Source organism: Rhinoderma darwinii, chromosome 4 (genome assembly GCF_050947455.1).
Source record: "Rhinoderma darwinii isolate aRhiDar2 chromosome 4, aRhiDar2.hap1, whole genome shotgun sequence".
In the NCBI taxonomy this organism is placed as follows: domain Eukaryota; kingdom Metazoa; phylum Chordata; class Amphibia; order Anura; family Rhinodermatidae; genus Rhinoderma; species Rhinoderma darwinii.
The window spans coordinates 32,014,876-32,040,952 of record NC_134690.1 but is presented as its reverse complement, the minus strand read 5'-3'; the positions used below and the strand labels follow the sequence as shown (position 1 = coordinate 32,040,952).

The window sequence follows — 26,077 nt, the reverse complement described above, 5'->3', positions numbered from 1 at the left end:
AGTATAATGCCCCCATATAGTATAATGCCTCCATAGCTGTCCTTATTCAGTATAATGCCCCATAGCTGCCCCCTACAGTATAATTCCCCAAAAGCTTCCCCATACAGTATAATGCTCCTATGGGTTCCCCCATGCAGTTTAAAGCCCCCATAGCTGCCCCATACAGTATAATGCCCCACAGCTCCCCCATACAGTATAATACCCCTATAGCTTCCCCATACAGTATAAGCCCCCATACAGAATAATGCTCTTTTAGCTGCCACCATACAATATAATGCCCCCTTAGCTGCCCCATTCATGATAATGACCCATAGCTCCCATACAGTATAATGCTGCCTTAGCTGCCCCTGTACAGTATAATGCCGCCTTTAAAGAGGCTTTGTCACCAGATTATCAAATCCCTATTTCCTATTGAATGTGATCGGCGCTGCAATGTAGATAACAGCAAAGTTTTTTTTTGAAATGATCATTTTTGCCCAAGTTATGAGCAATTTTATATTTATGCAAATGAGCTTTTCAATGGGCAACTGGGCGTGTTTTCTCGTTTTACCAACTGGGCGTGTATTGTGTTTTTACCAACTGGGCGTTGTGAACAGAAGTGTATGACGCTGACGAATCAGCATCATACACTTCTCATCATTCCCACATAGCTTCTTTCACTGCAGACATACAGCGTGACGTCACCCACAGGTCCTTCAACATTGTCGTCGGACAAAGAAGATACATCAGCTCCAGGCGTCCAAAAGGTTAATATGCTCGTCTCTAGGGAGTTTGCTATGCTTACCTGCACTGTACCCTCTGACGCCTGGAGCTGATGTGTCTTCTCTCTTCCGACGCCAAGGTTGAAGGACCTGTGGGTGACGTCACGCTGTGTGTCAGCAGTGAAAGAAGCTGGCTGGGAATGATGACGTCACCCACAGGTCCTTCAACCTTGGCGTCGGAAGTGAGAAGACACATCAGCTCCAGGCGTCAGAGGGTACAGTGCAGGGTATGCGCCTCGTTTACGCCTGAAAATAGGTCGCGTGAACCCAGCCTTACGCTGACCCTGCGTATGTATCAGATACCAATGTAAAGATCTTTGTGCCCTATTTTTCAGCACTTTTGAGACTAATTTCAGTGCCCTCAACCATCTGCTTCAAAATCATACAGTTCCATATGTCATTTATTACAACTTGGCATCAAATGCTCAGAAGTGTCACAATCAGACAACATTTTATGTTTTAGAAATGTATCCTTTCCTTACTTGTGCTAGAGTGAAAAAAATCAAAATAGAGGGGAACATTCCTTTTAGGCTACGTCCACACAGCAGAATTCCTGTCTGGATTTTACACGCAGAATATTTAGTTGCGTATTACAGTAGCAGCAAAGTGGATGAGATTTGAACAAATTTCATCCACATGTTGCAGAAAAAACTTGTAGAAATTGATGTGGAAATTGATCTGCAGTGCAGATTCTTGACTAAGGTATGTTTGATGCTTGTGCTGTCCAGGGGCGTAACTAGGAAAGACTGGGCCCCATAGCAAACTTTTGACAGGGGGCCCCCCTCCGCTGGGTATCACACACCCCCCCCTTGTAGATAGTGCCTCCGTATAGATTCCACCACACAGCGCCCCCCTATAGATAGCACCATACACAGCCCCCTGTAGATAACGCCTTACAGCCCCCCTGTAGATAACGTCTTACAGCCCCAAATCCCCCTGTAGATAACGCCATACAGCCCCCTGTAGATAATGCCATACAGCCCCCCTGTAGATAACGTCTTACAGCCCTAAATCCCCCCTGTAGATAACGCCATACAGCCCCCTGTAGATAATGCCATACAGCACCCCCTGTAGATAACGCCATATAGCCCCCTCTGTAGATAATGCCATACAGCCCCAAATCCCCCCTGTAGATAACGCCATACAGACCTAGCCTGTAGATAACGCCATAAAGACCCCCCTGCAGATAACGCTATACAGACCCCCTGTAGATAACGCCATACAGACCCCCCTGTAGATAACGCCATACAGCCCCCTGTAGATAACGCCATACAGCCCCCTGTAGATAACGCCATACAGCCCCCCTGTAGATAATGCCATAAAGTCCCAAATCCCCCCTGTAGATAGCGCCATACAGACCCCCCCTGCAGATAACGCCATACAGACCCCCCCAAAAAAAAACGGCCTATAGTTTGTCCTACAAAAGACATGCATTCCCTATCCACAGGATAGGGGATACATGTGTGATTGCTGGCAGCGATAAGGAGAACGGGGGACCGAAAGTCCTCCGAAGTTCTCCATGACAAACCTCGGACTTCCGGCATCTGCGCAGTTCAATAAAAATGAAAGGACCGCTGGTCACACATGCGCACAAGCGCGACGGGTGCGCAAGTTATTTCTATGGAGCTGCAGACAGACCCCGGAAGTCCGAGGTTTGTCATGGAGAACTTCGGGGGACTTTCGGTCCCCCATTCTCCTTATCGCTGGGTGTCTCAGCGATCACACATGTATCCCCCTATCCTGTGGATAGGGGATGCATGTCTTTTGTAGGAACAACCCCTACAGTGGCGTCGCGCTGTAGCAGCCATAGCAGCTGCTAGCGGAGGCTCCGGCCATGCTGCGGGCCCCGTAGCAGCCGCTACGGCTGCTATAGCGGTAGTTACACCACTGGTGTCTATGACCTCCCACCAATACCCCAAAAAATGGGCCACGACCTGAAATTGGTGAAATTGGTGTAAAGGCCACAGCAGCCATTTAAAAAAAAATACACAAATATATTTAAATGCAATCAAAGCATAACCATAATATAAAACATTTTATTAACCCCTTCCCGACATTTGCCGTATGGATATTCGTAATGGAAAGCTAGTGCTTCCCACATTTTGCCGTATCTATACGCCAAATACTTGGCAGCGGCTCAGAAGCTGAGCCGGTGCCATCATCGCTGGATGTCAGCGGTATCTTACAGCTGACATCCGGCTGTAATGGCGGGGACCGAAATTAGCTTCGATCCCCGCCATTAACCCCTTAAATGCAGAGCTCAAATGCGATCTCTACATTTAAGGTGTTTTCAGCTCATCGGAACCTCAGCAATGAACATATCTACTGGAAGCGAGGGTGCCCGTATTATACCAGGACAACACTTCCCAGCAAAACTCCCCAAACTGCAAAGGTGCAGAGTGTGGACCAAAAGGGGGATAAGAAAGGACATTTATCAGTACGACACTGGCCTGTGCAGAAAGGATCAGCGTAACACACATCTATGGATTATTTTATTATTTACCCCATTATTATACCACCTGACTATGCCCCTGATATACTCTGCCCAGCTTACATGTACCCACACATTATAAACGGAAATACCAGTAATACTCAAACAAATCTACTACCAAGCAAAATCCGCTCTCCAAAAGCCAAATGGCGCTGCCTCCGCTCTGAACCATACAGCGTGCCCAAACAGCAGTTTCCTTCCACATATATGGCATCGCTATACCCGGAGAACCCTTTTAACAATTTTTGTGGTGTGTGTCTCCACTGGCATATGCTGGGCATGACATATTTGCCACTGAAATGGCATATCTAGGGAAAAATATTAATTTTTAATTTGCACCATCCGCAGCGCATTCATTTATGGAAAAGACTTGTGGGGTGAAAATGCTCACTACAGCCCTTAATAAATGCCTTGAAGGGTGCCGTTTCCAAAATGGGGTCACTTTCTTTTTATTATTTCACATCTGAACCTCTGCAATTGTGAACCAATACTTTGTAAATCGCCAAATTAGGCCTCAATTTCGCATGGTACGCTTTCACTCCTGAGCCTGGTCGAATGTCCAGGCAAAAGATTAGGGTCACATGTAGGGTGTTTCTAAAACCGGGAAACACTGCATAATAATTAGGGAGCTGTCTTGTTATGGTGGCACAAGCTGGGCACCACATATTGGCATATCTATGGAAAAAAATCCAATTTTCACACTGCAACATCAAGTGCACAACAATTTCTACAAAACACCTGCAGGGTTAACATGCTCACTACACCCCTAGGTGAATGCATTAAGGGGTGTAGTTTCCAAAATGTGGTCACTTCTGGGGGGTTTTCACTTTTTTGGTATCACAGGTGCCCAGAAACCAATTCAGCAAAATCTGCACCCTAAATGGCGCTCCTTCCCTTCTGAGCCCTGCCGTGTGCCCATACAGCAGTTTATGACCACATATGGGGTATTGCCGTACTCGGGAGAAATTGCTTTACAAATTTTGGATTCTTTCTTTCCTTTATTTGTTGAGAAAATGAAAATGTTTGAGCTAAAGCTACGTCTTAGTGAAGGAAAAGGATTGTTTTTATTTCCACTGCCCAATTCTAATAAATTCTATGAAACACCTGTGGGGTCAAAATGCTCACTACACCCCTATATGGATTCCTCAAGGGGTGTAGTTTCCTAAATGGAGTCACTTTTTGGACGTTTTCATTGTTTTGTCCCCTCAGGGGCTTTGGAAATGCAATATGGCCTCCGCAAACCATTCCTGCTAAATGTGATCTCCAAAAGCCAAATAGCGCTCTTTCCCTTCCAAGCCCTGCCGTGTGTCCAAACAGCCGTTTATTACCACATGTGGGGTATTGTTTTACTCAGGAGAAATTGCTTTACAAATTTTACAGTGCCTTTTTCCTTCAGTCCTTGTGGAAATGAGACAAAATTAGCTAAACCTACATTTTCTTTGAAAAAATTTAGATTGTCATTTTCAGGGCCTACTTCCAATAATTTCTGCAAAAAACCTGTGGGGTAAAAACGCTCACTATACCTAGATAATTTTCTCAATGGGTGTTGTTTCCAAAATGGGGTCTCTTGTGGGGGGTTCCGCTGTTTTGTGCCCTCAGGGGCTTTGTAAATGTGACATGGCCTCCGCAAACCATTCCTGCTAAATTTGAGCTCCAAAAGCCAAATAGCGCTCTTTCCCTTCTAAGCCCTGCTGTGTGTCCAACCAGACGTTTATGACCACATGTGGGGTATTGTTTTACTCGAGAGAAATTGCTTTACAAATTTTCTGGTCCTTTTTCTCCTTTAGTCCTTGTGGAAATGAGAAAAAGAATCGCTAAACCTACACTTTCTTTGAAAAAATGTCAATTTTAATTTTCACGGTCTAATTCCAATAATTTCTGTAAAAAAACCTGTGCGGTCAAAATGGCCATAGATAACTTGCTTGAGGTGTGTGGTTTCCCAAATGGGGTCACTTTTGGGGATTTCCACTGTTTTGGCACCACAAATATTGCCTAAAATATATTCTAATAAAAATAAGGCCCCAAAATCCTCTAGGTGCTGCTTTGCTTCTGAGGCCGGTGCTGCAGTCCAGTAGCATGCTAGGGCCACATGTGGGATATTTCTAAAAACTGCAGACTCTGGGCAATAAATATTGAGTTGCATTTCTCTGGTAAATCTTTCTGTGTTATAAAAAAATTCGATTCAAAATTAATTTCTGCAAAAAAATATGAAATTTGTAAATTTCACCTCTACATTGCTTTAATTCCTGTGAAACGTCTAAAGGGTTAAGACATTTTCTAAATGCTGTTTTGAATACTTTGAGGGGTAACGTTTTTAAAATAGTGTGACTTTTTGGGGATTTCTAATATATAAGGCCCTCAAAGCCACTTCACAACTGAACTGCCCCCTGTAAAAATAGCCTTTTGAAATTTTCTTGAAAATTTGAGAAATTGCTGCTAAAGTTCAAAGCCTTGTAACGTCCTAGAAAAATAAAAGGATGTTCAAAAACGATGCCAATCTAAAGTAGACATATGGGAGATGTTAATTAGCGACTATTTTGTGTGGTATTACTATCTGTCTTACAAGCAGATACATTTAAAGTGAGAAAAATGAAAATCTTGGCAATTTTTCACAAAATTTAGGTGTTTTTCACAATTAAATACTGAACGTATCGAGCAAATTTTGCCAGTAACATAAAGTCCAATGTGTCACGAGAAACAGTCTCTTACTCGCTTGGATAGGTGAAAGCATTCTGACATTATTACCACATAAAGTGAAACATGTCAGATTTGAAAAATGAGGCTCTGTCAGGAAGGTCAAAAGTGGCTAAAGAGGGAAGGGGTTAAACAACATCCTGCACTATTCTGAAAACATTCCTCTGTTAAAGGATCCTTGAAGGCACTTTAATAAATATAATTTTCACTCCATCCTTTTCTTGTTAGTTCTGGAACCGACCCGAGGGCACCAACCATCTCCAAGACCTTACCCTTCCTGGGGACCCTGCCCATCAAGAATGTATAATATAAGCTGGATAACCACTCCCAGCCCCTACAATCCTACCCAGGGTTAAATGTCCCCAGTTCTTTTACTAACAATCTTTTATGTTTTTCTCCTTCAAAGACCCCTCCTCCTACCGCAATGACGTTCATGTGTGACCCCTTACACATGAACGTCCCACCATAGCTGCAGGGCTCTTTCCAGGCCGTCATGAATGCCCAAAGTTCATATGTCCAGGCCCACATCATTCAAATGTTCCCCATCAGAATAAGGGAAGCCAACATTAGCTCCCTTCAAGTCCCTATGTCGGACCACCACACCTCCGTTGCAAGCAACAAATCATCCCACAACTTTGTTCCCTTTTGCCCAGGCGCAGTTCAAACTCTGCACCGAACGCGCCTGCCGCCAAACCCTGAGAGCAACGATATCTGACCATAAAATGATCAGACCAGGAATTGAGACCCACAAACGCAAGAGATCCAGCTTAACATCCCTAATCAGACCCCCTCGACGACCTTATCTCCAAATCATTCCTGCCAAGGTGAATGATCAAAATATCCGGCGCCAAAAGCGGGCACCAAAACATGCCCTTCAAAGCCAACCATCTGACCTGAATATCGGTCTGGGTGAAGCCCAACTGGCATCCAGACGGGCGAACATCTTCCCTAACACCTCCCCAGTGTACGTATGTGTGCCCCATTATCCACACCAAACAGGGGCCTGCACCTGAAACTTAATACACAAGAAGATTAAGACATCAGAAAACAAACATCAACCCACCACCCCGACATCTCACAAACCACACCATCCCCGAGAACAATCTAAAGCAAATGAGGACGAACATACTGTAAATCCTGTACCTGTCCGAATAACACCTGAGTATCTTTTTAACCATAGCTGAGGATAAACCCCACCTGGCTGCTTCCGTGACCAATCTGAAAATAATGGGAACTATACCCTAAACTCACCCTCACAGATAACAGAGAAAAACCATCGGCATGAACCAACAAATATTCCGGCACCACAGGCCTAATTGCCATATAATCCTGAAAACAGTGAATTGTGCACACCCGAGACCCTGTTGACAAACCAAGACACACCAGGAAACCTTTCCCAACTTGTTCAGTCTTTGACCTGCGAAGCAAACACGACAATTAGGACCCATGCAAGGTAACATCCAAGAACAACAAACCCCCAATCACCCGCTTGCTCGATGCCACCAACTTGGATATCCTGAAAGCGCCAAAAAATGCCAAAGTAATCAAATGAACCTCAAACTGTGACACACAAACGGCGCGCAGATGCACTCAAAGCGATTCCAAAAGATACGGGTGTCTTACAGTCTCTGTTCTGTGAACCCTTCCGAAAACCCTTCATGGCCTGCCTAACCAAGAAGGACTTAGTCACATCCTCTTCCCCCTTCAGTCGAAACCAAAAAGCAAGGGCCGCCAACCACCTAGCCATGCCCGAGGGGGACACCCCTTCACTATAGGACCTCCTCCCTATAAAATACAGCAGACATGTCAACGGGTTCCCGGCTTCATCTCCCCCATGGAATCCATATAACAAAAAAGCTCTGAACAATTTTCCGGTGCCTTTTCCCCCACCACGCTCGCTAAAATGGTTTAGGCATGAAGCCAATTCGCAAACCAACAAGGAATCAACCTATAACGACGCCGCTCCTCTTCCTCCTTTTTACTCTCATCTGGTTTCACCCGGGTAAGTTTACACTTTTCCAACGGCAACAACGCAAAAAACTGCACATACTCGACCTTCCATATCTTCTCTCTAATCTCAGATTTCAACTGCGCCCCAAGTGGGCCCTCAAAGCACACATACACCTCACCTCTCGCAGCGTCAGCCAAATGCACGTTCTCCATAACTTTCTTGGAAGTCCCGGCCCCCACGTCCACGGCCTTGTCTACATCCACCACAGCCCCCGCACCAGGCTTACCCACTCCAGCAACCGCAAGCCCTCCAACAGGCGCACCTCCACACACTTCATTAGCAGCACCCCACACCCTCGTCGGGTACTGACCTACATCCCCCCATACCCTCAGTAAAGAATTCCTGCATCCCCTTAAAAAACAGCTGCACATTAGACATAGAAAACATCCCCCCGACATGCCACCCAAACCCACCCTCAACAGGAATGGTGGTTGACTTACCCAGTCGTCGCTGAGGCGACATCCCAGTGGCCGTCTTCATAGATCCAAATGAGCTCAACTCTGTCCGTGGCATTCCAGGGGGGTGAGAAGCTAGCACCACCCACGACCCGCTGCCAGCCAAAGCTCTGGCTGAAGACATACTAGGCCCAGCCGAGACTAGCCCATTCAAGGCGCGCCACCTGCGTCCATGGTGGCATAAAGTGAAAGACAGTCCCCTCTCCTGAAACTGTCGGCATCACTGACACTGTCCTCCGACTCATCTGCAGCGTCACAGGCACCCGTCGTCTCCCGCGGGCAAGATGGCCGCCGATCCCCCTCACAGGACGGGCCATGGCATTTGATATGAGTCAAAGACCGGGTACCTCCTGCCTTAGATGCACACCACCCTGCTCCAGCAATAGACGACGAAAATACTCCAGCAGAGTCTGCCTGCTGCCCCCTGCTGAGCTCCCCTAGCGCCCGGCTCATCAGTGCTGGAGTGTGCCGTCACTTCCGGTCTGTCCAGCGAAGACAGGAGGAGGAAAGATGGCTGCGGCCCCGCTCCTCCTGCCACCTCCGATCCCGCCCGCCTACCGGGATTCCTCTCAAGCCTCCTAGCTCACGAGCCTGGAACGTGCTTGGGAGCAGAAGGAGGAGGGTCCCTGTTGGGGCTCCACGGCGTCAACGGGACTGAGGAGTCACCTCCAGAGAAAGGCCTGGAACGCCAGCTTATGCAGACTTTCCTGCCAGTGGAGCTAGCAGCCGACAAAGGAGGCAGAGCCCACCAAAACCGTTGCTCCAGCCAGCAAGGACCATGCAGAAGCGCAGCATTATATATTCGGGCCATCATGGACTCCAAAGACTCGCCCATTGTACAGGTAAACACTACTACATTACCTACACAAACTTTCTTCTCCTGTTGTCGGACGGGAAAGAGGGCTGCCTCTATCCCACCAGTGCTTATATGTCCAATACTCCTCCCCTAACTTAAAGATCCACCTCTTAGACAAAACCCTTCTAACTTAACCACTTAAAACCGCATTTGTTCCAGAATACAGACTAAAGCTATTCACTACTTTTGGCTGACTTAATCTGCAGCATGTCAATTTCTCTTGCAAAATTGCTCAGTGTATGTGCTGTGTGTGGACGTACCCTTAAACTCTAAGGTCTAGTTCAAACAGAGTTTTATGGCACGGTTTTTGACACGGAAACCACGGAAATGTCAGAAATCGCCTCTCATTAATTTTAATGGGAGGTGGAGGCATTTTTTTCCCGTGGGAAAAAGGAGCGTCATGCCCTTTCTTCAGACATTTCCATCTCTAACCTCCCATTGACATCAATGGGAGGCAGAGAAAACGGTTTTCACTGTGTTTTTTTCCCACAGCACGTAATGGCCATGGGCGAAAAACGCAGCTAAAATCGCCGAAAAAAACGCGGCAAAGAGAGTGCAGGTTGCAAAAATTGCTGCAAAAATCTGTGTGTGAACAGGGCCTCAGAATATGTTTACACTGAGTTTTCTGGTGCTATTTTTGACGCAGAAACCGCATTGGAAACAATGCCAGAAAACTGCCAAAAACGCCTCCTATTGATTTTAATGGGAGACGGAGGCATTTTTTCCTGTGAGCTGAAAAAAACGCTCACGGGAAAAAGAATCGTCATGCTCTTTCTTCAGGCGTTTCCGACTCCGACCACCCGTCGGTTTTCGCTGCGTTTTTTTTACTGTGGCGCTCAATGCCCGTGACCAAAAAACTGCAAAAAAAACTTGGCAAACAGAGAGCAGGCAGGTCAAAATCTGGCTCAAAATTCCTGAAGGGATTTTGAGGCAGATTTTTCTGCCTGCAAAAACATCAATGTGAACTGGGTGTAATGTCTAATACTTCACCTGCTTCAGCACCGCTTGTGTCAGCCAGGGCCGCCATTAGAAATTTCTGGGCCCCATACAGCCAAAGAGATTGGGACCCCCCTCCATGACCGTGGGTGGGCAGCGGTAAGTGTGGCACTCAGGTTTGTACGCTATTTCAGTAACTGATTTTGGTACAAACATCAATTACAGTGAACAAAACCAAGGAGCAGTCAGTGACTAGTTGTTACCCTGGATTTTATTGAATTCAGCCAAAATGTATCCTACTGATGGCATACAATGGGATATGTCGCCTGGGGAATGGCCCTGGGGAAACTTCTGAAGTCACTGTTCTTAAATGGACAGAGATATCAGGAGCTTTCCCAGGGCAAAAGGTCCATGAGCAGAGTGCTTGTGATGCTCTGCCTAGGGACTTCGGCATTGGGAAGCTCCTGACATCACTGTCCATGTACACCGCATTCCAAATTATTATGCAAATGTTATTTTTCGCTGATTTTCCTAAATAGTCGATGCTAATGACAGTCAGTATAATCTTCAAGCCATCAACCGTTGGAGTATAATGCAAATTTTATTGAACAAATCACCTAATGATAACAGATTTTTTTTTAGAAGTAAAAAACTCAAAATGCACTGTTTCACATTATTATGCACAACAGAGATCAAAACATTTTAAAGGTTGTAAAAATAACTAAAATGGTAATTTGTTGAAATTGCAGCATCAGGAGGTCATATTTACCGAAATCAAAAGCTTTTTTCAATAAAAAAAAACTTAACAGGCCAAGTTACATGTTAACATAGGACTCCTTCTTTGATATCACATTTACAATTCTTGCATCCATTGAATTTGTGAGTATTTGGACAGTTTCTGCTTGAATATCTTGCAGGATGTCAGAATAGCCTCTCAGAGCTTCTGTTTTGATGTGAATTGCCTCCCACCCTCATAGATATTTTTCTTGAGGATGCTCCAAAGGTTCTCAATAGGGTTGAGGTCAGGGGAACATGGGGGCCACACCATGAGTTTCTCTCCTTTTATGCCCATAGCAGCCAATGACACAGAGGTATTCTTTGCAGCATGAGATGGTGCATTGTCATGCATGAAGATAATTTTGCTACGGAAGGCATGGTTCTTCTTTTTGTACCACGGAAGAAAGTGGTCAGTCATAAACTCTACGTACTTTGCAGAGGTCATTTTCACACCGTCAGGGACCCTAAAGGCGCCTACCAGCTCTCTCCCCATGATTCCAGCCCAAAACATGACTCCACCACCTCCTTGCTGACGTCGCAGCCTTGTTGGGACATGGTGGCCATTCACCAACCATCCACTACTCTATCCATCTGGACCATCCAGGGTTGCACGGCACTCATCAGTAAACAACACGGTTTGAAAATTAGTCTTCATGTATTTCTGAGCCCACTGCAACCTTTTCTGCTTGTGAGCATTGTTTAGGGGTGGCCGAATAATAGCTTTATGCACACTTGCAAACCTCTGGAGGATCCAACACCTTGAGGTTCGCGGGACTCCAGAGGCACCAGCGGCTTCAAATACCTGTTTGCTGCTGTGCAATGGCATTATAGCAGCTGCTCTCCTAATCCTATTAATTTGTCTGGCAGAAACGTTACTCATTATGCCTTTATCTGAACGAACCCGTCTGTGCTCTGAATCAGCCACAAATCTTTTCACAGTACGATGGTCACGCTTAGGTTTTCTTGAAATATCCAATGTTTTCATACCTTGTCCAATGTATTGCACTATTTCACGCTTTTCGGCAGCAGAGAGATCCTTTTTCTTTCCCATATTGCTGGAAACCTGTGTCCTGCTTAATAATGTGGAACGTCCTTCTTAAGTAGTTTTGATTTGATTGGGCACACCTGGCAAACTAATTATCACGGGTGTCTGAGATTGATTACAATGATCCAAAGAGCCCTAAGGGTATGTGCACACACACTAATTACGTCCGTAATTGACGGACGTATTTCGGCCGCAAGTACCGGACCGAACACAGTGCAGGGAGCCGGGCTCCTAGCATCATACTTATGTACGATGCTATGAGTCCCTGCCTCTGAGTGGAACTACTGTCCCGTACTGAAAACATGATTACAGTACGGGACAGTTGTCCTGCAGAGGCAGGGACTCCTAGCGTCGTACATAAGTATGATGCTAGGAGCCCGGCTCCCTGCACTGTGTTCGGTCCGGTACTTGCGGCCGAAATACGTCCGTCCATTACGGACGTAATTAGTGTGTGTGCACATACCCTTAGACACAATACCATCCATGAGTTTAATTGAAAAACTAATAATTAAATGTTTATGACACTTAAATCCAATGTGCATAATAATGTGGAACACGGTGTAGTGTTGTCAGGAGCAGTGTACGTTTTTTTGTGGGATCTCTCAGGATGGAATAGTCTAGTCTACTACGCTATTCCATCCTTTAAGAAAAAAAAAAAAAAAAAGGTATACCGAAATATACCAGCCGACGGAGAACAAAAGGGCATAATGGAGCCCTATGAACACATTCATCGTGTATGTCGGGAGCTTTTCCGACGTATAAGATAAACGTAGGGTGATAACACAATGTCGAGGGTGCCTTAAGAGAAGGTGAAGCACTTGTGAGGATGTAAGGAGCACTAAGGCTCCGTTCACACGTTGTCATTAAAGTCCGACATGCATCTCCGCAGCAGAAATCCGAGGTTTACCCTTGGATTTCCGCTGCAGATGTGCCACGGGTGTGTAGCAGATCCGCACGAGAATTAGTCCCATTGTCATTCAAAGTTGCTTATCCTCGGCTTTTCTGTGCAAAGTGCATGCTACTTATTGCTGTGGTGAATTTCTTTCCATGGTGCGGACAAAAATATGCATGGAAAATTTTTCATAGCATGGGAACTGGGTTGTGGAAAACTCATTCACATGCATGGGATGCAGATTGTCATCGGAATCCGTGTCAAATCCAACACGTGTGAACGGGGCCTTATGGTGAGTTAAAAAAACTGTTAGACTATGTTCACACAGGGCTTATACGCTGTGTAAAATTACACATCGTATTCGCCCTGGTCCCCGCAGGAAATTGTGGTGTCGTTTTTCGCCTGGAATGTCTTCTGCAGAAAATAGCAGGTAACGAAAAAAAAAAAAAAAGCCTATACTTACAATGGCAACGCGTCTCTCTGACATCCTGCAGCCTTGCTCCCTGGGATGACGCTTCATCCCATGTGACCGCTGCAGCCTGTGATTGGCTGCAGCAGTCACGTGGGATGAAACGTCATCCCTGGAGGCCGGGCTGGATGCAGGAGCACAGAGATCTGGATATGTATAAGATTTTTTTTCTTCTGAGGATCACATTTTTGGTGGTGGAATCACAGCTTTTCCATTGCAAATATATCAACATCTGATATTTGTTTTTGGTTTTACTTCCCTATTGAATTCAATAGGGAAAACCCGTAACAGAAAAGCAGAGATTCTGCAACATAAATTGACATGCTGCGGATTAAAAAACGCGCCGCAGGTAAATTCATCAACGATTTTTCAGTGCATTTTTTATGCAGTGTGGGGATGAGATTTGTTCAAATCTCATCCACTCTGCTGCTACTGTATTACGCTGCGGATTTTCAGCAATGGAATCTGTTGCAGAAAATCCGTAGTGTATACGCTATGTGTGAACTTACCCTTACAGATTTTGCTAAGGATTTGCAGCAAATTAACCCTATGAATTGTAAAGCTTGAAATGCGTGGCAATTTTGCAACATAATAGACATGCTGCTGATTTCATAATCAGCAAAAACCCCTAAATTACATGCAGATTTTATTTTGCTGCATGTGCATGGGTGTTTTGAAAACCCAATTCACATGAGTTGTATTGTAATTTGTAGTGGATTTTCAGTGAGCTATCCGCACCGAAAATAGGAGACAAATCCACTACGTCTGAAGTGGCCTCAGGGTCTACTCACACAGGGAGGTCAAATCCCATTTTTTGCCCCGATTTTTGCAAAATCACAGCAAAAACGTGATTTGACTGCACTACGAGAATTTTGCCTAAAAGCACAGTTTTTTCATGTTTGGTCCTATTTTTTTAATGCAATTTTGTAATCGCTGCACAAATTACGTGGTTTTGTCGTGATTTTTATAATTGCGGCAAAGCCGCGCCATTTTTACAGCAATTACGAATATCGTAACAAAAAAAATCGAGAGAAACAAGAAAACAAAACACTTTATTTTCTACAAGTGGCGTCAGGAGGGATGTGAAGGAGGATGGGGCACTCACCAGTCTTGCAGGGTCCAGTCGGCTGTGTAGAGAAGGACCTGTCTGGTGGGTGGGCTCTCTCCACAAGGAGTTTCTGCTCTTACGCAGCATCTTCCACTACTGTAAGGCCCTGTTCATGCGGGGTATTTTGCAGCCAGAAAAAAGATTTTGACCTGCCTGCACTTTCTTGGGGCGGTTTTTGCTGTGATTTCAATGGGAGGTCAGTGATGGAAGTGTGGGAAGAAATATCATGCCATTTTTTATGCCTTCACTTCCCATTGAAATCAATAGGAGGCGGTTTCGGGCGTTTTTTGGCTCTGAATTCTATGCGGTCAAAATCAGTGCCAAAAAACTCAGTGTGAACAGGGCATAATTCCTCTCAGGGTCCCAGCGTTAGTTACTTCGGAGGAAGGAGCAGGCCCCATTACATAAAAGTGTCCGTTCCTTTCTCCAAGTAAAACTATCGCTGGGGTCTTGATCCAAATGTTCAATGTTAATAAAAAGCGGGCAGGCCCCTTATTTTCAGCATTGTGGCTGGACCCCTGACGTCAGTACCAGCCGTACTGCCCTGGTCTCAGCTGCATATAATAATACAAATATTTTTTATGCACCACTGCAGTGATACACTCCTAAAAGTAGCTTTGCTGATCAGTAGTCTGGAAAAGCTGGGTGACAATACTTGTCGGAGATGTAGTGGTGGAAATATTGGTTGTCACTTAGCTTTCATAGAAACAGATATACAGAAAGACGACTCCAAGAATGTGAGGAATTTAAAAAAAGTTTGATGTTATTTTTCCATATGGCATTAGTCCATCCCTTATGGAAATACTGTATATAGTTTTTTTTATCATATTCGTGTTGCTACCCACCTAGTGTGGTTTTCCAGGGCACTGGTGACATATTCTTTCCATGTGTATGAATAGTCAATAAAAGATCACCAGGGCCACTGGAATGACTTGAAATTCACGTTTTCTATTCCTTTGTCTATGTGATGATTGGTTGCTCCCAACCTCTGGAGGGTTTAAATAAAGCATTGATTGAAGATGTGTCAGCAGTGTCTTACAATATACAAGACAATGGAGCTGAGGTTGGTGATGTTGATGTGTCTGGCTGGCCAGACTCTGCCAAGGCCAGTAAGTCGAGATCCATCCACCTAAATTTCTTATCTTTATCCTTACGACTTTGGGGAGCAAAAACTTATGTGTTGCTTGTACACACTACATTATTGTACATTGGTTCATGCTGGGACTGTAACTTTACTTTTTTTGGAATGTCTTCAACTTTTTTCTTTAATGCCCACTTTTTTCTTCTAACAGATGCAAGGACCTGATGATCAGAGTAAGTTCTTCATCCTTTGAATATAATAATATCAGTATATAGTAATAACACATGGTCTTATTATAGAACATACAGATATGCTGTGTTCATAGTAATGGCTCCTTTCGTCACATATTTTATCATATTGTTATATATTTTTGTCTCCACAGATAACGATGATATTGACCAGGGAGTCACTATATTTGAAATTATTGAGGATGCAAACAAAGGTAAATCTTTTATTAATGATTCCAAAAAGTGGGTTTTTGGTGTATGTTGTGGAGAGCTCTAAGTGTAACTTTTTGGGCTCCTGAAATATGTAGCTAGTTTTTGATGTATTGATAGATTACATTGGTATTAAATGGGTTTTTTCATCAAGGCAAACTCTTTTTCAAAAATTCTGGTGATCTAGAGGAACTGTATCTGCTCATAGATTTGTTCTTGAGTGGCCACTGCAGGTGAAATGTAGTATTACATGTCGGCCATTCATAAATGAAAAGCATGGACGGACTGTGTCAGCCAGAGTGAGAAATCATATTTCTTAACATCATCATATCTCATAAGGGAGATCCGCAGTGGAATGCCCTATAGGGCGTCATTATGTCATTACAGGGCATAAGGACAGGGGTTGTCAAACTGACCATAGATATTAGATAACTGCCCACTGTAAGGCGACATATTAAAGCAAGTAAGACTGTAAGATGAGACTACACAAAGTTGTTTTCAGTCTGTAACCATGGTGACACATGGTATATAGGAGCTGCATACATGAGTAGATTTTTAATCAAGACTGATTGCAAAGTAACTTCATTTTTTTATTTATTTGAAATGCATTGGAGGAATAAAAATATCGGATAGAGAGGTGAATATATACTTCTAAAATATCAATAATAAGAGGATCAATGTTTTTCCATCTTCTTAGATATTCCTATATTGCTGAGAGAAGCGGATATTGCCATCGATCCCTATCGTAATGCTAGAAAATGTTCAACATGCATGTGGCCAAAGCAGAAGAATGGTATCGTCCCAGTACCATTTGTCATATCTCCTCACTACAGTAAGTGCCTCCTATTTTGTTTGTCATTGTATCTTTTATATGTTGCTTGTGGTGACAACTTTACAACTTTATGTATATGTATTACGTTTTCTTATGTAGATGAACAGATGCAGTCGCAGGGCATTATATTATTGTTCTTAATACTCTTAGCAGTGGTAATAAGAAGAATGTTTGTAGACTTTTTTGTGCTTTTTCGGCTTATAGAAGAGTGGAACTTTTCCCTGTAATATGTTGCCCTTACCTAGGTGACAAATCCGATTTAATGTCCTGGAAAACCCCTTTAATGATAATGTATTACTATGAGTTGTGGTTACTACTATTATTACTACTATTCTTATTATACATTTTAATTCAGTCTAATAACTTTTCATAAAAGTATTGTATGCATAAGGTCTCATACACACAACCAAATTAGGGCTCAGTTTAATTTCTGACTTGTACGGACCCCTTATTAGGGAGCCTTTAGAAGTCTATGGGCCATGTATATGACTTGGAATTTTTCTTTTGTCTTCTGAAGGCCAGGATCACACACACAGTTTTGATCCAGTTTTTGTGGAAGTTTCTTGGCTCGGTTTCTTGAGCCAAACACAGAAGTGGACACCAAGAAAAGAGATGCATCAATATTTCCTTTATACCTTTCCTTTCTTCTTTTTGGATCCACTTCTTGCTTTGGTTCAAAAAACGAATCAAAAAATTACCACAAAAACTGCAAAAAAACTGTGTGTGTGATCCTGGCCTAAAAAAGGTTCTAGCAATCATTTACCTTCCTCAATAAGCGCAGTATCATACTCTTGACTTAATGGTTTGGCCTAGCCAAAACCGCAGCAAAACGGACACTTGTCAATACAGCCTAATTTTACTTATTCCAAAATTAACTTTAAACTAATCTCCGATGTAGCTGTAAAGGACCAATCTCTGATTTATTCGGCCTTGAAGGAATTTGAAATGATGACCTGTGTGCAATTTGTGGACCGAAGCTCAGAATCAGATTATCTCAGTATAGAGTCTGGAGCAGGGTAAGTGCTTAAGTTCGCTTAAGGGGATTGTCTGAGATATTCCATTATCAACGCTACACTTGGCAATGGACTTTTTCTGGTAATGCAGTTTAGTCCTATTCAATACCTGCAATAGCAGACACAACCTGTCGGCAAAAGTGGTGCTTGTTCTGCAAAAAAAGGAAATAAGGGAGGTTATAACATTTCTGGGCACCACAAAATCTCACCAGGAGTAGTATTCACAGTTTAGCCCTAGGTCTGTTATAGGGTTGGGTGGAATTATGGTTCAATGACTGGAATTATTCTGGTCTACATTCAGAGGTTCAAAACCTCTTGGCTTAGAACTGTACACATAGGTGAACTAGAGTTACAGTGTATCAAACCTTTTTCTTGTAGATGGACATGATCAGAACTGGGTTTTGGCTTCTGTATATAAACAAGAATTTATAATTCACTGAAAGCAAGCAGAAGTCGCGTGGTGCCAATTGGCTGCCATGGAAGCCAAAGTCCTATAAAGGGCGTCCAAGGCTGCCACATACCTCCCAACCATTCCGGATTCAGCAGGACAGTCCTAGATTCTGGGCGGTGTCCCGCTGTCCCGGGCAGCCGGTGGCATGTCCCGGTGTCAACTGTATCTGCGCTCCTCAGGATGCAGATACAGTTAACCCCTTCCCTCTTTAGCCACTTTTGACCTTCCTGACAGAGCCTCATTTTTCAAATCTGACATGTGTCACTTTATGTGGTAATAACTCCGGAATGCTTTCACCTATCCAAGCGATTCTGAGATTGTTTTCTCGTGACACATTGGACTTTATGTTACTGGCAAAATTTGCTCGATATGTTCAGTATTTAATTGTGAAAAACACCAAAAATTAGCGAAAAATTGCAAAAATTTGCATTTTTCTCAATTTAAATGTATCTGCTTGTAAGACAGGCAGTTATACCACACAAAATTGTTGCTAATTAACATCCCCCATATGTCTACTTTTGATTGGCATCGTTTTTTGAACATCCTTTTATTTTTCTATGACCTCACAAGGCTTAGTTCTTTAGCAGCAATTTCTCACATTTTCAAGAAAATTTCAAAAGGCTATTTTTACAGGGGCCAGTTCAGTTGTGAAGTGGCTTTGAGGGCCTTATATTTTAGAAACCCCAAAAAAGTCACCCCATTTTAAAAACTTCACCCCTCAAAGTATTCAAAACAGCATTTAGAAAATGTCTTAACCCTTTACACATTTCACAGGAATTAAAGCAAAGTAGAGGTGAAATGTACAAATTTCATATTTTTCTGCAGAAATAAATTTTTAATACAATTTTTTTTATAACACAGAAGGTTTTACCAGAGAAATGCAACTCAATATTTGTTGCCCAGTTTCTGCAGTTTTAGGAAATATCCCACATGTGGCCGTAGCGTGCTACTGGACTGAAGCACCGGCCTCAGAAGCAAAGGAGCACCTAGTGGATTTTGGGGCCTTATTTTTGTTAGAATATATTTTAGGCACCATGTCAGGTTTGAAGGGCTCTTGCGGTGCCAAAACAGTCAAAATCCCCCAATAGTGACCCCATCTGGGAAACTAGACACCTCAAGGAAATTATCTAGGGGTGTAGTGAGCATTTTGACCGCACAGGTTTTTTACAGAAATTATTGGAAGTAGGCCGTGAAAATTAAAATCAACATTTCTTCAAAGAAAATGTAGGTTTAGCGATTTTTTTTCTCATTTCCACAAGGACTAAAGGAGAAAAAGCACCGCAAAATTTGTAAAGCAATTTCTCCCGAGTAAAACAATACCTCACATGTGGTAATAAACGGTTGTTTGGAGACACGGCGTGGCTGAGAAGGGAAAGAGCGCTATTTGGCTTTTGGAGTTCACATTTAGCAGGAATGGTTTGCGGAGGCCATGTCACATTTACAAAGCCCCTAAGGTGACAAAACAGTGGAAACCCCAAACAAGTGACCCCATTTTGGAAACTATACCCCTTGAGGAAATTATCTAGGGGTATAGTGAGCATTTTGACCCCACAGGTTTTTTGCAGAAATTTTTGCAAGTAGGCTGTGAAAATGAAAATCTACATTTTTTCAAATAAAATGTAGGTTTAGCTAATTTTTTTTCATTTCCACAAGGACTAAAGGAGAAAAAGCACCATAAAATTTGTAAAGAAATTTCTCCCGAGTAAAACAATACCCCACATGTAGTAATAAACGGCTGTTTGGAGACACGGCGAGGCAGAGAAGGGAAAGAGCGCCATTTGGCTTTTGGAACTCAAATTTAGCAGGAATGGTTTGCGGAGGCCATGTCACATTCCCCTGAGGGGATAAAACAGTAGAAACCCCCCACAAGTGACCCCATTTTGGAAACTACACCCATTGAGGAAATTATCTAGGGGTATAGTGAACGATTTGACACCACAGTTTTTTTGCAGAAATTATTGGAAGTAGGCCCTGAAAATAATAATCTACATTTTTTCAAAGAAAATGTAGGTTTAGCTAATTTTTTCTCATTTCCAGAAGGACTGAAGGAGAAAAAGCACCACAAAATTTGTAAAGCAATTTCTCCCGAGTAAAACAATACCCCACATGTGGTAATAAACGGCTGTTTGGACACACGGCAGGGCTTAGAAGGGAAAGAGCGCTATTTGGCTTTTTGAGATCACATTAAGCAGGAATGATTTGCGGAGGCCAGGTCACATTTGCAAAGCCCCTGAGGGGACAAAACAATGAAAACGCCCAAAAAGTGACTCCATTTAGGAAACTACACCTCTTGAGGAATTCATCTAGGGGTGTAGTGAGCATTTTGACCCCACAGATGTTTCATAGAATTTATTAGAATTAGGCAGTGAAAATAAAAACAGTCCTTTTTCTTCAATAAGACGTAGCTTTAGCGCAAATTTTTTCATTTTCTCAACAAATAAAGGAAAAAAAGAACCCAACATTTGTAAAGCTATTTCTCCCGAGTACGGCAATACCCCATATGTGGTCATAAACTGCTGTTTGGGCAAACCGCAGGGCTCAGATGGGAAGGGCCGCCATTTGGAGTGCAGATGTTGCTGGATTGGTTTCTGGGCACCTGTGGGCCCAAAACAGTGGAAACCCCCCAGAAGTGACCCCATTTTGGAAACTACACCCCTCAATGCATTTACCAAGGGGTGTAGTAAGCATTTTAACCCTGCAGGTGTTTTGTAGAAATTAGTGTGCGCTCAATGTTGCAGAGTGAAAATGGGATTTTTTTCCATAGATATGCCAATATGTGGTGCCCGGCTTGTGCCACCATAACAAGACGGCTCTCTAATTATTATGCGGTGTTTCCCGGTTTTAGAAACACCCTACATGTGACCCTAATCTTTTGTCTGGACATATGACAGGGCTCAGAAGTGAAGAGTACCATGCGGAGTGGAGGCCTAATTTGGCGATTTACAAAGTATTGGTTCACAACTGCAGAGGCTCAGATGTGAAATAATAAAAAGAAACCCCTGATAAGTGACCCCCACTATGGAACTGCACCCCTCAAGGCATTTATTAAGGGGTGTAGTGAGCATTTTCACCCCACAGGTCTTTTCCATAAATGAATGCGCTGCGGATGGTGCAAATTAAAAATGTATATTTTTCCCTAGATATGCCATTCAGTGGCAAATATGTCATGCCCAGCTTATGACGCTGGAGACACACACCCCAAAAATTGTTAAAAGGGTTCTCCCGGGTATGACGATGCCATATATGTTGAAGGAAACTGCTGTTTGGGGACGCTGTAGGGTTCAGGGCCGAGGGAGCACCATTTGGCTTTTGGAGAGCGGATTTTGCTTGGTACTATATTTGTTTGAGTATTGCTGGTGTTTTATAATGTGGGGGTACATGTATGCGGGGCGGAGTATATAAGGGGCATAGTCAGGTGGTATAAAAAAATAAAAATAATCCATAGATGTGTGTTACGCTGTGAAGCAATCCTTTCTGCACAGGCCGGTGTCGCACTGATAAATGGTGTCATTTCTTATCCCCCTTTTGGTCCACACTCCGCACCTTTTGTAGTTTGGGGAATTTTGCTGGGCAGTGTTGTCCTGGTATAATACGGGCACCGTCGCTTCCAGCGGATATGTTTGGGCCCTCCCCTTCCTGGTTCCCTAATTTTAGGTCCTTGATAAATCGCCTCTTGAAACAGAAGAAATGTTCCCCTCGGGCACAACTGCATATTTTTTTATTTCCTGACTTATTGGAGCCATAACTAATTTTATTTTTCATAGACGTAGCGGTATGACGGCTGGTTAGTTGCGGGACGAGCTGTAGTTATTATTGGTACCATGTTGGGGTACATGCAACTTTTTGATCACCTTTTATCCTATTTTTTGGATGCCAGGTAAACAAAAAAACGCAATTCTGGCACAGCTTTTTTTGTTTTTTTTATACAGCGTTCACCATGCGTTATAAATTACATGTTAACTTTATTCTGTGGGTCAGTCCGATTCTGGCGATACCTAATTTATAGCACTTTTTTATGTTTTACAACTTTTTGCACAATAAAATTACTTTTGTAAAAAGAATGTATTTTTTCTGTCGCCAAGTTGAGAGAACCATAACTTTTTAATTTTTTTGTCGACGGAGTTGTATGAGGGCTTGTTTTTTTGCAGGACGAGCTATAGTTTTTATAGGTACTATTTTTGGATACGTGCGACTTTTTGATCACTTTTTATTGTAATATTTGTAGGGCAAAGTGACCAAAAAACAGAAACTCTGGTAAAGTTTTTTACGGGTTTTTTTTACGCTGTTCACCGCGTGCAATAAATAATATAATATTTTGATACCTCCGGTCGTTACGGTCGTGGCGATACCAAATACATATGGTTTATTATTATTTTTCAATAATAAAGGACTTGATAAGAGTAAAAGGGGGATTGTGTGTTATTTGATTACTTGAAACTTTTATTGTTTTCAAACTTTTATTTTTTGCACTTTTTTTTACACTTTTTTATACTTTTTTTACACTTTTTCTCAAGTCCCACTAGGGGACTTGAAGGTCCAACGGTCAGATTTTTTTTTTCTAATACATTGCACTACCTATGTAGTGCAATGTATTAGATCTGTCAGTCATTCACTGACAGCAAGCCGTTTAGGCTTCGCCTCCCGGCGGGGTCTAAATCGGCTTCCGTAATGGCAGAGCAAGAGACCATTGTGTCTCCTGTTGCCATAACAGCAGTCGCCAGTCCCGATTGCCTGTCAGGGCTGGCGATCTGCTAGTAACCGCTACGATGCAGCAATCGCTTTTGATTGCTGCATAGAAGGGGTTAATGGCAGGGATCGGAGCTAGCTCCGGTTCCTGCCGTTACAGGTGGATGTCAGCTGTACAGTACAGCTGACCTCCACCGCTGATGACGCCGGATCAGCTCCTGACCCGGCGCCATCTTGCCGGCAGCTACGGAAGCCGATCAGGCTCCGCCGCCGGGCGGATCTTGACCGGCTTCGGTGCTAGGCAGACCGGGAGGCCAGTATTAGGCCTCCGGTTGCCATTGCAGCCACCGGAACCCCGGCAATTTCATTGCTGGGGCTCCGATGAGCTGGAAACACCTTAAGTGCAGCGATCGCGTTTGAGCGCTGCACTTAAGGGGTTAATGGCGGGGATCGAAGCTAATTTCGGTCCCCGCCGTTACAGTCGGATGTCAGCTGTAAGATACAGCTGAGATCCGACGATGATGGCACCGACTCAGCTTCTGAGCCGGTGCCAAACGTTTGACGTACATGTACGGCATTTTGCGGGAAGTCAATGCTTTCCATGACGTACATGTACGTCAAATGTCGGGAAGGGGTTAAATCCAATGCTGAAGCAAGGAACCGTCAGCTCCCTGCTTCAGCATTAACTGTCTACTAGTAGAAGACTCCCCAGGCACAGCGTTACTTTAAGCACTGAGCCCGGAAAAGTCCTTGACGTCACTGTACATATGTGGACAGTGATGTCGTGTCTTCAACTATGGAGTCCATGGACAGAGCAAGGAAAGCCCTTGACGTCGCTGTCCATATATGGATAGTGATATCAGTGGCTCCTCCTGGAGCGGAATCCATGGCCAGGACGCTGCCGGAGCTCTGGCCAGGGATTCCACACCTGTAGGAGCCCCTGGTGTCAATAACCATATACAGACAGTGACTTTAGGGGCTACTTCTGGAGTGGAATCCTTGGCCAGAGCGTTGCGGACGCTCTGGCTGGGGATTCCACTACTGAAGCAGCCCCTGGCATCACTATCTATATATGGACAGTAACATCAGGGGCTACTCCTGGAATGGAACCCCTGGTCAGAGCATTGCCGACGCTATATGGGCAGTATCTACAGGGGACACTGTGGCGCTATCTATATGGGCACTGTAGCACTATCTTTGTAGGTACTGGCACTTTATATGTGGGCACTGGCGTTATGGGGCAGCTAAGGGGGTATTATACTGTATGGGGGGCAGCTAAGGCAGCATTATATGATATGAAGGCATCTGTGTGGGCATTATACAGTATGGGGGCATTTGTGTGGGCATTATACTGTATGGGGCAGCTATGGGGCATTTTTCTGAATAGGGGCAGCTATGGGGGCATTATACTGTATGGGGAAATTTTTGGAGGCATTATACTGTATGGGGGCAGCTATGGGGCATTATACTCTATGGGGGCATCTGTGTGAACATTCTACTGTATGTGGGCATCTGTGTGGGAATCATATTGTATGGAGGTAGCTATGGCGGCATTATACTATATGGGGGCATCTGTGTGAACATTATACTGTATGGGGGCATCTGTGGGAGCATTATACTCTATGGGGCAACTATGGGAGCATTATCCTGTGGGGGCCAGCTATGGGGCATTATACTGCAAGGGGAAATTTGTGTGGGCAATATACTGTATGGGGGCATCTGTGTGGGCATAATACTGTATGGGGGCATCTGTGTGAACATTATACTGTATGGAGGCATCTGTGTGGGCATTATACTGTATAGTGGCATCTGTGTGGGCATTATACTATATGGAGGCAGCTATGAGGGCATTATACTGTGTCGGGGGTATTTATTTGGCATTATACTGTGTGGGATATATTTTTTTTTTTGTTTCCCAGTACATTTTATTATATATTTAGTGGTACCCTTAGAAATTACAAATCGTCCTGCAAAAAATAAGCTCTCATACAGCTATGTCAACGTAAAATAAAAAAGTTATGGTTTTTGGAATGTGATGATGGAAAAACGAGAATGAAAAATGAAAATTGACTGTCTCCACATTTACTTTTCAATATAATTTTCTGAAATATAATACTGGTAGAAGATAAGACATGAGCAAGACCTTTCAAGTAACGTGTTTATTTGACCAAGTATGAGATATGTGCAGAAGAATATTAATAGTCTCCTTTTTATAACTACAGCTGCTGGTCTTACATTGGAAGAAGTTCCGGCAAACAAATGGTAAGCCTCTCCAGCCCGGACTGTATGGTGTACGGTGTGATACAACATGAAGCTATGCACAATCTGGCTTTCCTCCATGAACATACCAGAACTGACCGAGATAACTACATTGACATCTTATGGAAAAACATGGACAAAGGTGATTGTTAACTTTTACAACTTGTGGGAAGCTCCAAATGCTGGTGGTCAAACCTTTGTAGATATTGGTTGCAGTGTCCTCATGGTTGACCCATGCATTGTCCACAGAGAAAACCTGGAAAAACCTCACATACAGCTACAGTAATATGTAATAACATAATTCACATGTCTTCCAGTTTACATGAAAAATTTTAATGTTATCTATGGGAACACCTTGAACCTACCTTATGATTATACCTCAGTGATGCATTACCACAGGTAAGTCCACATGAGAAATATTTATTTTTGTTCCTCATTCCATATACCGTTATTTCTTATTACAGCGACACACATCATGATTATTTTTTTAAAAATGTATATTTTGTGAATACAGTTTTTAAGACCTCTTCTACAAGTCAAGTTGTGATCATAAAAGTTTTAGAGATTTTTTTCTGGGAGGACCCTAAGAAGAAGTGTAGGAAGGCAAAAATTCTATTGGCTGCCCCAGCCCTGTATCTGGATACACTGGCCAAGTCAAGTGGCTTGTTGGTGCCCCTTTGGTGCCCAGCACTCAGGGAACATGCCCCACTTCTACAGACCTAAGGACACTAAGGAAACTTGTTCTATAGTTAAGGGGTTATCTTAACAGGAGAAAGCCACCCAGAGGTCAGTTTCTTAAACTGGACGACCACAAATTTGTAGT

General features: G+C 43.5%; 1 protein-coding gene and 1 long non-coding RNA gene across 3 annotated transcripts in view; one reads left to right on the top strand and one right to left on the bottom strand.

Moving 5' to 3' along the window:
• Positions 1 to 974: 974 nt before the first annotated feature.
• The window catches only part of LOC142759110 (hatching enzyme 1.2-like), a 27,898-nt gene continuing 2,795 nt past the window's right edge, over positions 975 to 26,077 (top strand). The window contains exons 1-7 of one of the 2 annotated variants that reach the window (XM_075860978.1): positions 975 to 1,049; positions 15,788 to 15,809; positions 15,959 to 16,018; positions 16,711 to 16,845; positions 17,744 to 17,861; positions 25,218 to 25,396; positions 25,572 to 25,653. In XM_075860978.1, coding sequence (XP_075717093.1) covers positions 15,788 to 15,809; positions 15,959 to 16,018; positions 16,711 to 16,845; positions 17,744 to 17,861; positions 25,218 to 25,396; positions 25,572 to 25,653 — 596 coding nt within the window. In that variant the 5' untranslated portion in view covers positions 975 to 1,049. Of the gene's footprint in view, positions 1,050 to 15,770; positions 15,810 to 15,958; positions 16,019 to 16,710; positions 16,846 to 17,743; positions 17,862 to 25,217; positions 25,397 to 25,571; positions 25,654 to 26,077 lie in introns of those variants that run through there. The other variant, XM_075860979.1, reaches the window with a different exon arrangement.
• The window catches only part of LOC142759111 (uncharacterized), a 26,972-nt gene continuing 16,132 nt past the window's right edge, over positions 15,238 to 26,077 (bottom strand). The window contains exons 3-4 of the long non-coding RNA XR_012883063.1: positions 17,968 to 18,010; positions 15,238 to 15,823 (exon numbers count right to left, since the gene is read on the bottom strand). This is a non-coding gene — a long non-coding RNA (uncharacterized LOC142759111). The remainder of the gene's footprint in view (positions 15,824 to 17,967; positions 18,011 to 26,077) is intronic.